Source organism: Arachis hypogaea, chromosome 20 (assembly GCF_003086295.3).
Source record: "Arachis hypogaea cultivar Tifrunner chromosome 20, arahy.Tifrunner.gnm2.J5K5, whole genome shotgun sequence".
Lineage (NCBI taxonomy): Eukaryota > Viridiplantae > Streptophyta > Magnoliopsida > Fabales > Fabaceae > Arachis > Arachis hypogaea.
The window spans coordinates 34877536-34891937 of record NC_092055.1 but is presented as its reverse complement, the minus strand read 5'-3'; the positions used below and the strand labels follow the sequence as shown (position 1 = coordinate 34891937).

Sequence of the window (14402 nt, the reverse complement as noted above, 5' to 3'; positions counted from 1 at the left end):
CAATACAAAAACCATATAATAAATGCAAATATAATACATTGACTAAGTAATGAAAGTTGAAAACCCTAGTATATATGAACATGATACATGAGTCCTAACGTGAGAACAAGTCACATGCTGTGTGGGGCTGATTTTTTTAGATATGATTTGGGGGTGTGAGTTATGCTGGGATATGATAATTACGGGTGATTTACACTGTTATGACGGCGTTGCTTTTTTGGAATTTTGGGAAAAAAAATCAGAGGCATCGATTTGAGGAGGAAGGAATCGGTGCCACCGATTTGTGTGAGGAAAAGGCTAAGGGGTATTAAATCGGTGCCACCGATTTGTGCTAGGGAGAGAGAGAGGCTAAGGGTATTAAATCGGTGCCACCGATTTGTGGGTGCTGGAAGACGTTAGCTAAGAGTGCAGTAATCGGTCCCACCGATTTCCGTCCCACCCATCGGTGCCACCGATTTCTTCATTAACGCCATCACAGCTCCGTCAAACACCCCAAAATCCCATAACGCTGCGAAACACCAGCACCTTCCCATATCAAAATTAAAAAACTCGCTGTGTGGCATACGGAGTTTGGTCCTAATATAATGACAGGAAAAAATGTTGCTTGTGCTCTTTTTTATATATTTTTTTAGTATATTTTTTTTCATTTTTTATCAATTATTTTTAATATAAAAATAAAAAATAAAGGAATATACATTAAAAATAGTACATACGCCGTCATTAGCATGATATACATAGTTTGAGTCTATAAATTAAAGTTTTTTATTTTACTGATTATATTTTTTAAGTCCTTTTATGTATCGAAGTTATGAGTCGTCAATATATTGAGAAACAAAAATACAAATATAAATATAAAAGAAATACAAAAATAAAAATTTATACATTTTTTAAAACAGTATTTAATGTATTGAGAACCTGAATTCGTAATTTCTATCAACTCGTGTAGCAACGTGCGGTGCAACATTGTGATTGCAATAACTAAAAGTTCCAACCAATTTGTACCGCTATTTATGGTTTTCGGTAAAATACCCAAACTAGGATTCCTAAGTAAATTGAAATGCATGCCCAAATGCGGATTACATGTTTAATTAGCAAGTCAAATGTTCGAGAGTAGTTATTATTGGATCTTTATATAAAAAAGTTGTTCAAGATTTATCTAACCTAAGTACCACTAGCTATACCAAACAATCTTGATCGTATTCTAGCGCTATTGCTCTATATACATTAAATTGATGTGATATGCGTGAACAGTGGTGTTCAACCTCATTTTATATTGTACGTACTGATGAGTACAATTTAATTTATTTAGTAAATTTCGAATAAAATAAATAAACAATTCTTTTAATTCTTGAAATAAAGGAAAACTAATATTTATTTGAATAATCATCCACATTAGTCTTTGAGATTTCTCAAATCGGATATTTTAGTTTTTTATTAGGCTTAAAAATACACAAAATAGTTTTCAATGTTTCTTTTTTTGTTAGTCATTATTGGTGACTGACGTGAAATATTAACTCGCATATGTAATCGTTAAATATTCACATGTGCAAAGGTTGGACAGATCAATCCTCAACATGAAGCATAAAATAATCTCCAAAAAATTTGAAAAATATCAAAATAGTCTTTGAAAATTTTTTAAAGTTCCAAAACAATTCCTTCAAATATTTTTAATGTTTTTTCAAAAATCAATGTTTTATAATATTTTTATTAATTAAAATAATAAAAAGTAAAGTATCGTTTTGTCCCCAACGTTTGGGTTAAATCCTATTTGTGTCCCTAACGTTTAAATCGTCCTATTTGTATCCCTAACGTTTATAAAAGTGATTCAATGTTATCCTACCGTCAATTACACATCATGAACGCTTTAGTTTGAGTTTTAAAAATCTTTTCTTGAAGTTAGAATACAAATGTCTGGGATAGAATCGATGATCCACTCCGAAAAATAGCTCATCAAAAGTTGAAACTAATTCCTACAACATTTACATAATTCACTTTTCTAGGGACATAATTGAATCTAAACACAAATAGTGGGTATAATATTAAAATCGAACACATTCAAGTGAGACCTAATTGAGAATGAATACATCCAAGTAAAAATTATTGAAAAATATAATCTGATTTGTTGGTATAATTGATAGTAGGATAACATTGAATCACTTTTATAAATGTTAAGGATACAAATAGGACGATTTAAATGTTAGGGACATAAATAGGACTTACCCCAAACGTTGGGGACAAAAATAATACTTTACTCAATAATAAAATATTATTGAATATATATGTATAATAAATAAAAAATACAAAAAATAACAATATATAAAAGTTATTTACTAACACTAAAATATTATAAAAAATAATATTATTTAATCATTAAAATATATTACATACATCGAGATAATGTAAAAACTATAATAATAACAACTAAATCTAAGATGTCATTATATTATAAAGACCATTATTTATATACCTAAACTCTTAAGATATTGACACCAAATAAATTTAGAAAAATATTTATAGGTAAAAAAATCTATTTGTTCTTGATATAATATTAATTGTAGTAGCATAAATAGTTTTAATTGCAAGCTTATTTTATGCAACATTACAACCAATGAATTTCAAAGCTTAAAAAAAATATGAACAAAATACTTGAATTTGGTAAGATATTTTTTTAATGTTGCAAAGTATTAGGAGTTTTTATATTGTATTGAGATTTTATAAATCATTCACATTGGCCTTGTAATTGATCAAAACTTACAAAATTTATTTTATAGATGATTTAGTTTGCATTGCATTGCATGCAAGTTTTAAAGTATTACTTTCATAAACATTTGTACAAATATTTTTAACTGTTTATGTGAAAATTTAATGTTAAATAAAAATTTTCCGCAAGCTCATTCATTCTCTTCTTCATCATTAAAAAATATCATAAAATATAGTACTTACAAATTAAATTAATATTTTACATGATAAAAAATAAATATGATTTTATTTAATATTTTAAATTATTATTTTTTAAAAACTTTTAAAATTAATTTATAATTTAAAACTTGGAAATATATAAATTTTTTGTATATATGAATAATTAAATTTGAAATAAATAGATAAAAAAATTTAAAGATTAAAATTTATCAATTTATAAATAATTCGAAAGGACTATTTTGAACTTTTAAAAAGTTGAAAAAATTTTATTTTCCTCTCCTATGAGATGTTAAAATGACACTCTTATTCCTTCTGTTTATTAAAAGTGCTGATTTTTACAACTCCATGGACTGGGTAATTAGTAATTACTCTATTTATTTACTCTCGTTGCCATATTTAATTTTCTTTATTGAATAATCTTCAATGCATTTAGTTTTGTTTGGTGAGGTCTCAGCCCTAACCGAAGAATCATTATTGTAGTCATAAAGAGGATAACCTACTTCTCCATCGACTACTTGTCACACTTTTATTGAACTATTCATTCATTCATTTCAATTTCACCAATAACTCATTAGGAAATTATGAGTTACTGGCATGTTCATTCATTGCATCTTATGAACTATATGATAAGATTAATTAAAGAGTTCTTTTCTTTTAGGAGTAGTTAAATATCAATTAATTTTTAAAGTTATTATTTTTTATAAATATTAAATTTTAAATTTTAAATTTTAATTTTTTTACAAAAAACAAAAGTTAAAAAAAATTAATTTTACAATAAAAAATTGACTAATATAATTATAAATTAATTCTCTATATATACTTATTCTCACTCATAAGTGATTATATATGTGGTCATGCAAACAAATTGGAAATAACTTTCTTTTAAGCAACAAATTTTTTTTATTTTTGTTCTAATTGAGAAAGCTTAGGGACTATCACTTTTATTGAAATCTAACCAATATTTAACCATTAAAAGAAAATTGAGTAATTCTATGTTATTAGATATCATCTCATACTATTAAAAATATTGATCATGACCTATGAAGCACGGACACTTCGCTGAGTTATCGTATCCACGTGTTGGACACATTTTGGATAGGACATTCACCGACATTCATCCGACACGCGTGTCAGCTATGTCCAACCGTGTCTTAATAAAAAGTAAAAAATTATTCTCCGGACACGCTTGGACACACCTAAATATCATCACGTGTCAGCGTGTCCAGTCTTATTCTTAACATATATTCTTGAAATAAATTTAGATATAGTATATATTATTATTTATTAAAACAAAAAATATTTTAAATACTTAATATAATTAAAATAAGATATTAAAAATAATTACAAAAATTAATTTATATTTTAATATCAATAAAATATCAAAATATCATTACAATTTATCTAAAAAATAATTTATATTTTATATGTATGCATATTTCCGTATCTTATAAGATTTTAAAAGTGTGTCCCATATCGTATCGTGTCTTGTGTCCGTGTCAATATCCATACATCATAGATAATGACTAATTAATAGCTATCCATTACAAATTCTACTGATCCTTTAGCACTCTTTTTTCTAAAATAGCAATTCTATTTTTTTTTATTCACCTAGACATACGTGGTTTCCTTATATATTAAGTTGTGTGATTCTGTGCATTATTATTGCTTTGCCTTAGACATGGTCACATACACAACTGTAGTCCCTTATTTTCTTCCGCCTCTCTTAGGCTTAGTTTGGTAAATCTTTTACTTTTCAAAAGTAGTTTATAAAAGCTAACTTTTAAAAGATGGCTTTTTAAAAGTTGTAATATTTATGTTTGGTAAACCAAATTAAAAATTACTTTTAATAATCACAAGTAACAACAATTACATTTGGTAAAATAGCTTTTAAAATTTAAAAATACTATAATAGACATAAATGTAAGCATTAAATTTGAAAATTAGTTAACATATGAAGTTATATTAGACTTTTAAATTTTGAAAAGCACAAGCCAACTTTGAAAAGCTCTATCTTAAGTGCTTTCAAAAGTACCCCGATCTTTTAAAAGCTGCAAGCACAAGCATATGATTTTTTTTATTTACCAAACACAAAATGAGGAGCTTGAGCTTTTAAAAAGCACAAGCACATCTTCGAAAAGCTTTACCAAACCAAGCCTTAGGATGTCAACCGGGATCGGGATGTCTTTCTGCTTTTTATTTTCGCTCCTAAATATGTTTTTTATTTCCGTCTCTCGTCGTGGAAAATATTATTTTTTATTTCTATCTTTTACGAAATTTTATTTTTTGCGAAAATTTTATTTTCCATCAATATAATAATTCTAACTAATTATTAATTTCTATATGAATAGAGCTGCAAGTATCTATTCTATATAAAAATAATAAGATTTTATAGAAAAAGTCTAAATGACAAAATGTTGACTTTTTTGAAATGGTACAGTCGGAAGACGCAACGGCGAGACAGAAAATAGAACAATGAACGAGGTGAGAGACGCGATAACAGAGAGAAGAATGGATACGACGATAAAGTTATGGAAAAGAACGCCGCAAATAAAGAGCACGACGCGGTGAGGTTGATGGCACGATGAGGTCTGACGATGCGGTGAGAAGGGAGAGTAGCGAGGGGTGACTGCAGAGAGGTTGGATGGAGTATGAACAATTGAATAAGGGTTATATATGCAAACGAGGATTAAGAGTTTTGAGTATATATATATGTGAAATGATTAAAACATATATGAGAAATAAATTATTAAGAACAAATTCAGTAAATTTATGAATTTGGGGATTAGCGGGACAGGGGCGGGGATCCCCGCTCGAATCCCTGCACTTGCTTTGGAAAAAATTTGTCCCCCATCTTTATTTCCACAAAAAAAAATTTTTTACAGTCGGATTCTTATTCGGAGCAATTTTTACAGAAATCTCTGCGTCTCGAAAAATTTTACCATCTCTAACTTCTCTTATCTTTCTATTTTAATATTTAATTTTTGCTTTTTAATTTTAATAATGATATATCATATAGATCATATAGTTTAAATTCTTCACATTAAGTTTAAGACTGATCTAACATGAAAATAACTCGCATATTTAATTATTTTTTTTACTCATAAATACTATTTTTATAAAAATGATGGATTATTTGCTCTTTTAAGATAACGTTATTTTGAATAAGATTACCAATATAGATTAGAAAATAAATAATTAGAAATGTTTTGTAACTTATCTTTGGTCAGGGAACACAAGTTTAGGACCTAAACTTTTTATTTTTATTTATTGAATAAAAATTTTACCCATCCTAAGATTTAAAAAAAAAAAAAATGGGGCCGAAATGCCGAATTTAGTATTTATTATTGTTATAACGAATAAGACGATGGTTTTAGCATATATATATTAAGGAAGGAAGCTAAAGAGAAAAGAAAGAGGGTTAATTTTATCAACGGGTTTAAATTTTTTTAAAAAATTTTAGTATATTTTATTTGAAAATTTTTTAACTGTAACTCTATTTGTAGTCTAAAATTTTAAACTCTACCCTACTCGATTCTATTTGTAAAGAAAAAAAATTCAAACAAAAATAAAAGTCAACCATTCCAAATTTTATACATATTAATAAAATAAAAAATAAAAAACTAAGTTTAAATTGAAATTAAAAATTTTTTTTAAAGAAATCTAACAAAATTATAAATAATATGATCATCAACTAATTTAGTCGTTATTTCAAATTTTTATAAAAAAAAAATTGTAGGTTAATACTCACTTTTTTCACTACGTCTATAATTTTTATATATATATCTCATACCCTACCTTACCTGCTTAATCCGCCTATTTTTAATAAGGAAAGAACCATGTCAAAGTGAATATCAAAATCAACTATAAAATATATATTAAAAATTAATTAAATTATAAATATATTTATATATAAATATATGATAGTTTATATTGGTGTATAAATAATATTTTTATAAAATAAATTATTAAAATAATATTAAAAAATTTACATTCCTGATAAAAAAAATCTCAAAAAATGCTAACAATAAATAAATTTTTGAAAGATTTAAAAATACGACCAAACATGTAAATATTAATTATATATGTGTATATTAAAAAATTTTAGAGATCAGATTTTGATGTAAATTTTTGTAATTATTATTAAAAAAATAAGATTTTTTTATCATTAAAATTTGATAATTTTATGTCAAGTGAATTTTTTTAAAATAATTTTATTATGAAAGATCACATTTTTTTGAAAAATAAAAAGAAAAATCTAAAGATTAAAATTTGCTTCGATTTTTTGTGTGCCCCTGCTAAATATTTGTTTAAATATTGCTATAAAAATTCAGATCAAATGGATAAAGTCGTTTTTTTTTTACTAAATGGATAAAGTCGTTTGTTAAATACAAAAGTTTTTTTTGTCATTTACAAAAAAATATAATAATTATTAATTATTTTTGCCGCAATTTCAAATCATTCAATTTTGTCGATAACATCTTCCAGTAATTTTTTTGTTAGCGGCTGAATCTTTCGGGTACTAAACTAATAGTTAACCCTATTTTTTAAGTAAAATACTTTGTTTTAATATTGCCCCTATATTTATTTTCGTTTTGGGTGTCTCATTTAAAAAAATAGATAAAATATAAGTTTTGTCTTTAAAATTTTTTAAAAATATTTATATATTTTATTTTGTTTTAATTTTATCCTAGAAGCTTTTAGATTTGCATCAATTTTATCTCTAGCGGATAATTTTTTAAATAAATTATGATTAATTTAGTAATAATTTTACAAGAACAAACCTTTAACACAAGTCTATCAGACATAATTATCATATATTATTGTTGAATTGATCCTAAATTTTTTAAAAATTTAGTTATCAAAAAATATATTAATAAAATTAAAATTGATAAAATTAAAACAAAATAAAATTTAAGAATATTTTTAAAATAAAAAAAAATCCAAAATTTGCCCCTATATGCATAAAAGTTTCTTGTTGACTCCACTTTAAGCAGCAACCTTTTAGAGAAGAAAGGGTGGAATCATGGAACCCATGGATGGGCTGCTGCAATAGCTTTGAAATCCATTACAACAACAAAGGAAGGAGGACTATTGTGCAAATTGAATAAACTTGGGAGGCTTAAAAAGATCAATATTAAGGAGTATAAAATCATAATTCATAATTTAAAAAACACACATCTCACAGCCACAATTTAAAATTAACACCCAATAAATAATAAGTGAAACTTACATGAAAATAAAAATTCTTCACGTAAATAATAACAACTAGGTGAATAAAAATATATAAAATTATAACAAAAATATTATTTATAAAATATAAAATATACATTCAGAATGAATTATACATATTTATATTTGAGGAGTATTAGGGGTAGTAGATTTTATGATTTATAGTAATTAATTAGTCATCGATAGTATTTTTAATAGTATGAGATTATATCTAATAATAAAAAATTATTTATTTTTCTTTTGATAATAAAGTATTGACCAAATTTTAATAAAAGTGATGATTTTTTAAACTTTTTCTTTATATAAATATATGAAATATGATTTTGATTTGCACCATGTTGAATTACAAAGACGGATTAATGCATACTAACAAAAAAACAATACAGTAAGGAACTACCACTAGTGTGAATGAATGCCTAGCAGGTCTTCTTGGGAGTTGACCCCCGAGTTAGTTTCACTTCTTAACAACCTACTCTCTCTCTGGATGTCTCTTTTTCAATCTGTCACAATCACCGTCACAAACTCTTATTGTTATTGTTGAGAGAGAGAGAGAGCGAGAGTCATGGTTGGACCTTCAAGGCCTCAATTTGTTCTCTTTGGATCCTCCATTGTTCAGCTTAGTTACAGCCATGGCGGTTGGGGTACCATTCTCTCCGACATCTACTCTCGCAAGGTCCTACTACCCTCTCTCTCTCTCTCTCTCTCTCTCTCTCTCTCGATTCTTTGATCAATTTGTTTTGATGTCTCCCTCTGTTTTGTTGAATGAATCATACACTATAGAACCTTAATGGCTTAATCATAAAGCATCCATTTTTATCAATAATTATGATAGCAGTAAAAACTGAGATGATTTCAGTATTCTAATCCTAACCGTAATAGCAAGATTTGAGCACTTACTATCAGATTAAACTACTCAAATGTTCAGGCAAATACATTGCTTGTGTTTATGTATAAATCTAAATGAAAATATGTTGTTTTTGGAACTATTAGGTATTAGGTTAGAGAGGAACGTTCCCACTATTTGGGGGCAATGCTTAAGGGAAAAGCAAATGTACTAAGATGATGAACTGTCAAAACTTTGGGGGGCCTAAGGCTGTGTTTCGGAGTCTGATGACATTAATAAGCTTTATGTCTTGTATCATTTTGACTTTTTGGAAGTTTTCAACATATGATCAATCTTCCTTCTTTTAGTGGGTTTATTTTTTAAAATTGAAGAAGAAAATTATGACAAAGAGGTTGTTCAATTAATTTAGGTTACAAGTTTCTTTCCTATCACCAGAAATGGTTGACATAGTAGACAAGAAACGAACTTGTATCCCAAAAAGATTAGAGTTTGACTCTTGTTGCCAATGCGAATGCCACTTTGGTAGGTAATCTGTAAGCATTCAAAAAGCCTAGAGACATGCTCTGACTCTAGTAGGATGATCATGCCGAACTTACTTAAACTTTTTCTGATTTAATAAATAAAATAAAATGAGTTTCTTATTATATTTGGCTAAAACTATGTGTCTGTCCTGGTTCAAATTTAAACTTCAACTTTGCTCATGCTCACCCATGATGGACATTAACATTTCTGAGTGTTTAGTGCAAATCTTGTTATTCATGTGGTTCTGCGTCACTATCATGTTTCTGTTTGCTTTTAGTGTCTCTTCATGTAAAGTAATATTATGGAGGCTGCTCTTCTGTTAATTTATGCTGATTCCAGAATGCTAATTGTAGGCAGACATAGTGCTTAGGGGATACTATGGATGGAACTCACGACGTGCCCTTCAAGTCCTCCATAAAGTTTTCCCAAAGGTAGTGTATTTGTGCCTCTAAAAGCAACATTCATATGGCAGATAACTAAGCTATTGAATCCAATATGATGCAATTTGGCGCAGCTTTTATTTTTTCATTGTAGTTGATTGATGTATCTTATGGTTTAACTATTTAAGCTCTTTTGATCGGATACGATTTATTCAGTATTCACTAGTTTTGGTTGTTTATTTATATTGTTGTAGTAGCACTTAGGAAGATATCTTTCTAACTTTGACTGATTAAAAGGGAATATATCAGATTTTTGTTGAGGAAGGATTTAGTCCATAAATCCACATGGGGTTAAAGAAAGAAGAACAAGTACACTGGTAGAAACCTTATTGCTCCAAGCTACATTACAATATAAATTTCTATTTAAAAAATTAATAAAGATATTTCTGTGCCTTAGAAAAGTAAAGGCATTTTGGTTTTGGAACCTGGGTTTTTTTTATCATTATACTAAAAACCTATGGAGTATTAGGATATTATTATTAGGCAGTTTGTCACATATCATGCAGACCAATGTCGGATCCATGGAAAGTATCAAGCAATGCACATGTAGCTATTTATTTATGTGCTTACCTTTCAATATTATTGTACTTACATCATATGATGTTCTTTTTTCCAATTTCCCAGGATGCTGCTGCACAACCTACTCTTGTAATAGTTTATTTTGGAGGTAATGATTCCATGGGTCCTCACTCATCTGGCCTTGGCCCTCATGTGCCTCTTCCTGAATATATTGAGAACATGAGGAAGATTCTGGTTCATCTTCAGGTACTTCTTCTCTGTCTTCTTCTTTAAGCATGAGGTTCTTTCTAGATGGATCTCATTACCTAGTACCGCAAACAGGTATATTTTGATTTTTAAACAACAGAATACTCAAACAATGAAATGTTGTACTGAATTCATTCAACATCTTTACCAAAGTGTACCAAGCACAATGGGTCACCGAATCAAGGAAGTAAATGTTTATCTAGGTGAGATCAAAAGAGATTTAGGTATTAATGGTTTAAATGTAAATATAGTTTACAACGGAAGGCTATAGCATTGTTTACTTCACTTAGCTAACTCAGTGGGACAAGTTTTAGTTGTTATTGTTTACTAGGTGAGATTTGAGAATTGAAAAATTGGATTCTTGAATTGATGTAGATGTAGGAAGACCACCAATTTTTTTAACCTTCTACATAATAGAAAATGAATCTTAAACTTACAATGATCTTTTTACCAATAAAAACATGATCATATTTGCATTTTCTAATCGGAAACTGCTATCTATAATTTAATGCGTGTATTTTGATTGTCAGAGCCTCTCTGAAACGATGCGTATCCTTGTTCTTAGCTGTCCACCTGTCAATGAAGAAAAAGTAAAAGGAAATACTAGGTAAGCTGAAGACATTTTTCTGTTACGTTTTGTTTCTGTAATTCCAATAACAGTAAGCTCTAAATAGATTATTTTCTTAATCAGTGGAATATTTAGCGAGCTGGTAAGAACAAATGAATTGTGCCAAAGCTATTCAGAAGCATGCATAAAGCTATGCAAGGAACTGGATGTGAAAGTCATTGATCTTTTCAATGCACTACAGAAGAGAGACGATTGGATGAATGCTTGTTTTACGTAAGCTGCAGAACCTCTCCTTTATCATTCTTTATTTTTTATGCTCATATAGCATGAAATTCCAAAACTCTGTTATCTTTTGCAATCAAATTTTCCAATGAATGTATCTTTCTCTGAATCTTCTCAAGTATCTTGTGCTTCTTTTTCTGTGCAAGATTGTTTATGGCTAGATCACAGCATATCCATACAAATTAATTCGTAAAGTTTTCGTGATCAATCCCCAATGCTTAGTTAGCAAAAGAAAAGGACTTGGCCGAAATTTGTACGGCTTGATTTATCATCTTGTATACAGAATCTTAAATTAGAGGGACTTATTTGAAAATAATTTGTTTAGTAAGACTTGAATGGAAATGTTTAAAATATAGACACCAAATTGAAAGTTCTGTCACAATATAAATGGCTTAAACTATAAGGACCTAACTGAAAATTGAGTGAGACTATAGGAACTCTAGAGTAATTTAACCTTCAAAATAATTGAATGTGGAAGAGACCTAAGTTGATCAACTTTGCACCTATGGTTCAAAGCATCATTAGCAATCTCCAACTTGATCTATTTGTGGTATGATTGGGACAATTTCACATACTTTTTGGAAATTTTTAAGGCAACACCTCAAAAACAATTTTACAGGGACCAAAACTATAAATCATTAATTTTACAGAGATAAAAAGGTTATTTAATCCTTGTTTAATTTGTTCTCATTTTTAAATAATTTGTGCAGTGATGGTATACATTTGGCATCTGAGGGAAGCAAAATTGTGGTGAAGGAGATACTGAAAGTGCTCAAGGAGGCTGATTGGGAGCCATGCCTTCATTGGAAGTCCATGCCAACTGAATTTGCAGAAGATTCACCATATGATCTTGTTGCTGCTGATGGCAAAACTACACTGAATCCTTCTGAGTGGACTTTCTATAGGGAAGTTCAGTGGGACTAGGTTTTTAGGGTTTATCATTTTATCAAACTTAATTAATCATGGTCTCTGGCCTTTATTATTTTCATTAGGCACATGACAGAGCCCACAGGAAATGGTAGTTTCCTTATTTCTGATTTTTCTTATTTAGAACATTGCCTTGAGTAGTAAGAGTATTTTTGTTATATTTTACAATATGGTCTTTGTGAGTTAACAAATTTGTAATTTCATGACACAAATGAAAATGATGATCGGAGTAGAGTCTATGTCCATCAGATGATGTGATGATATTACTCACTGTTTAATGTATAACAATATAATATAGGAAAATTATCAAGTATGCGAAACACCATATTCCTTGTACTATCCAGTCTCCTTTAACGTTTCGTCTTTTAGCAATGTAGTTAATGACTGATTTAACCATAAAAACCAATCTGAAGTGATCATATTGGTCAGTTGTGCTACAGGTGATGAGTTATCAATATTTTGTGCTATGGCTAGAATCTGTTTTATCGTTATACTTATTTTATGCTTCTTTTCTTTAATTTTATTTTGGTATTCTTGGTTTAATAATACCAAAATAATATGTAATTTAGAGTTTTTTAAAAAAAAATAAAAAATATTTAATAAATTTACCTAATACTTAATTTTCCATTTTTTTATTAAAAATTTACATTGATTTTGCATTATTCATTAAATTTGAAGGGATATAAACGCATCTATCAAACTAAAATTAAAATTTGTTTTATAAATTTATCTTTCGTTTATCTATTTATTTATTTGTTTCTTAATTATTATTCTTCTTCATCATCATTATTCTATAACTACCACCACGATTATTTTTGTTATCGTTGTAGTTGTCACTAATATTATTATTTAATTTTGAACAGTTTTTCTTTAATTTTAATCCTTTTTATATGCATTGTTATTTAGTCACCAAAAATATGCATTGTTATTTAATTTGAGAAAAAACAAATATTATATAAATTATATTGTTTTCTATAACTTACCCTAAGTAATCGTTTTACGATCGATGTATTAGATTTAGATGTGTAGCCAGGGACGGATCCAGAAAGTTTAGTATGGAGGGGCCGCATTTTAGATAAAAAATTTTTTATTTCACAAAAATAATTAACATATAGTTATTAGAGTTAGTTTTTCAAAAAATTTATCAATATATATATATATATATATATAAATTTTTTCACAATTTTATTTTTAATATGATAGTTACATAAAAAAATATAACAATATCAATAGTACATTATAAAATTATAAAGTACCAATAATTTATAACGTGTTTAGTTAAAAATGATCACATATCTTATTAATTAAAATTAATTCTTTTAAAATTTTTTAAAAATTTGAAAATAAATGATAAATTATTAATTATTTGAAAGACACAATACTTTTATAGAATATAAGATATAAGATATTTTTATAAAAGTTTTTCTTTCAACAACGTAAATTTAGAAAAAAAAATAAGTATTTTTTATAAGAAAAGAATATCTAAAGTACATGATGTGATTACCAAAATATAACTACGTAAGTTATTATTAATATAATAATATAAATTTTAAATATGTTAATATAAAATAAACAAATGATTTTTTTAAATAAATATAGAGATTATTATATAAAAACTAATTTGAAAGTTACAAGTATGATATTAAATTAGTTAAGTGAAAAATATTAGTGAATTAAATAATTAAGATATAAATCTATCACATAATAAAAAATAATACATATAAAAATACTAAATTATATAATATTTTTTATTTTTTTAAATACATATCTCATATATAAATATAGTTTCTAAAAATTTTGGAGGTCGAGGCCACTACTCACCCCTTCTTGGTCTTATGTAAATACCATGGAATAAGGTTTGGTCCTATTCATGGGGATTCTGTAAATATTCCATTCCAAAAAAAAG

General features: G+C 27.3%; 1 protein-coding gene across 1 annotated transcript; it reads left to right on the top strand.

The window, feature by feature from the left end:
• Window positions 1–8479: 8479 nt before the first annotated feature.
• LOC112784590 (GDSL esterase/lipase WDL1) lies at window positions 8480–12832 on the top strand. The gene is made up of 6 exons (XM_025827853.3): window positions 8480–8821; window positions 9868–9945; window positions 10579–10719; window positions 11250–11326; window positions 11411–11560; window positions 12280–12832. Exons 1-6 carry the CDS (start codon window positions 8711–8713, stop codon window positions 12491–12493), a joined length of 771 nt encoding a protein of 256 aa, XP_025683638.1. The 5' UTR covers window positions 8480–8710; the 3' UTR covers window positions 12494–12832.
• The last annotated feature ends 1570 nt before the right edge of the window (window positions 12833–14402 follow it).

Coding starts and splice junctions, on each gene's coding strand:
- LOC112784590 (XM_025827853.3), top strand. CDS start 8,711: ATGGTTGGACCTTCAAGGCCTCAATTTGTTCTCTTTGGATCCTCCATT. Junction 9,946..10,578: donor TCCATAAAGTTTTCCCAAAG/GTAGTGTATTTG, acceptor CCAATTTCCCAG/GATGCTGCTGCACAACCTAC. Junction 10,720..11,249: donor AGATTCTGGTTCATCTTCAG/GTACTTCTTCTC, acceptor TTTGATTGTCAG/AGCCTCTCTGAAACGATGCG.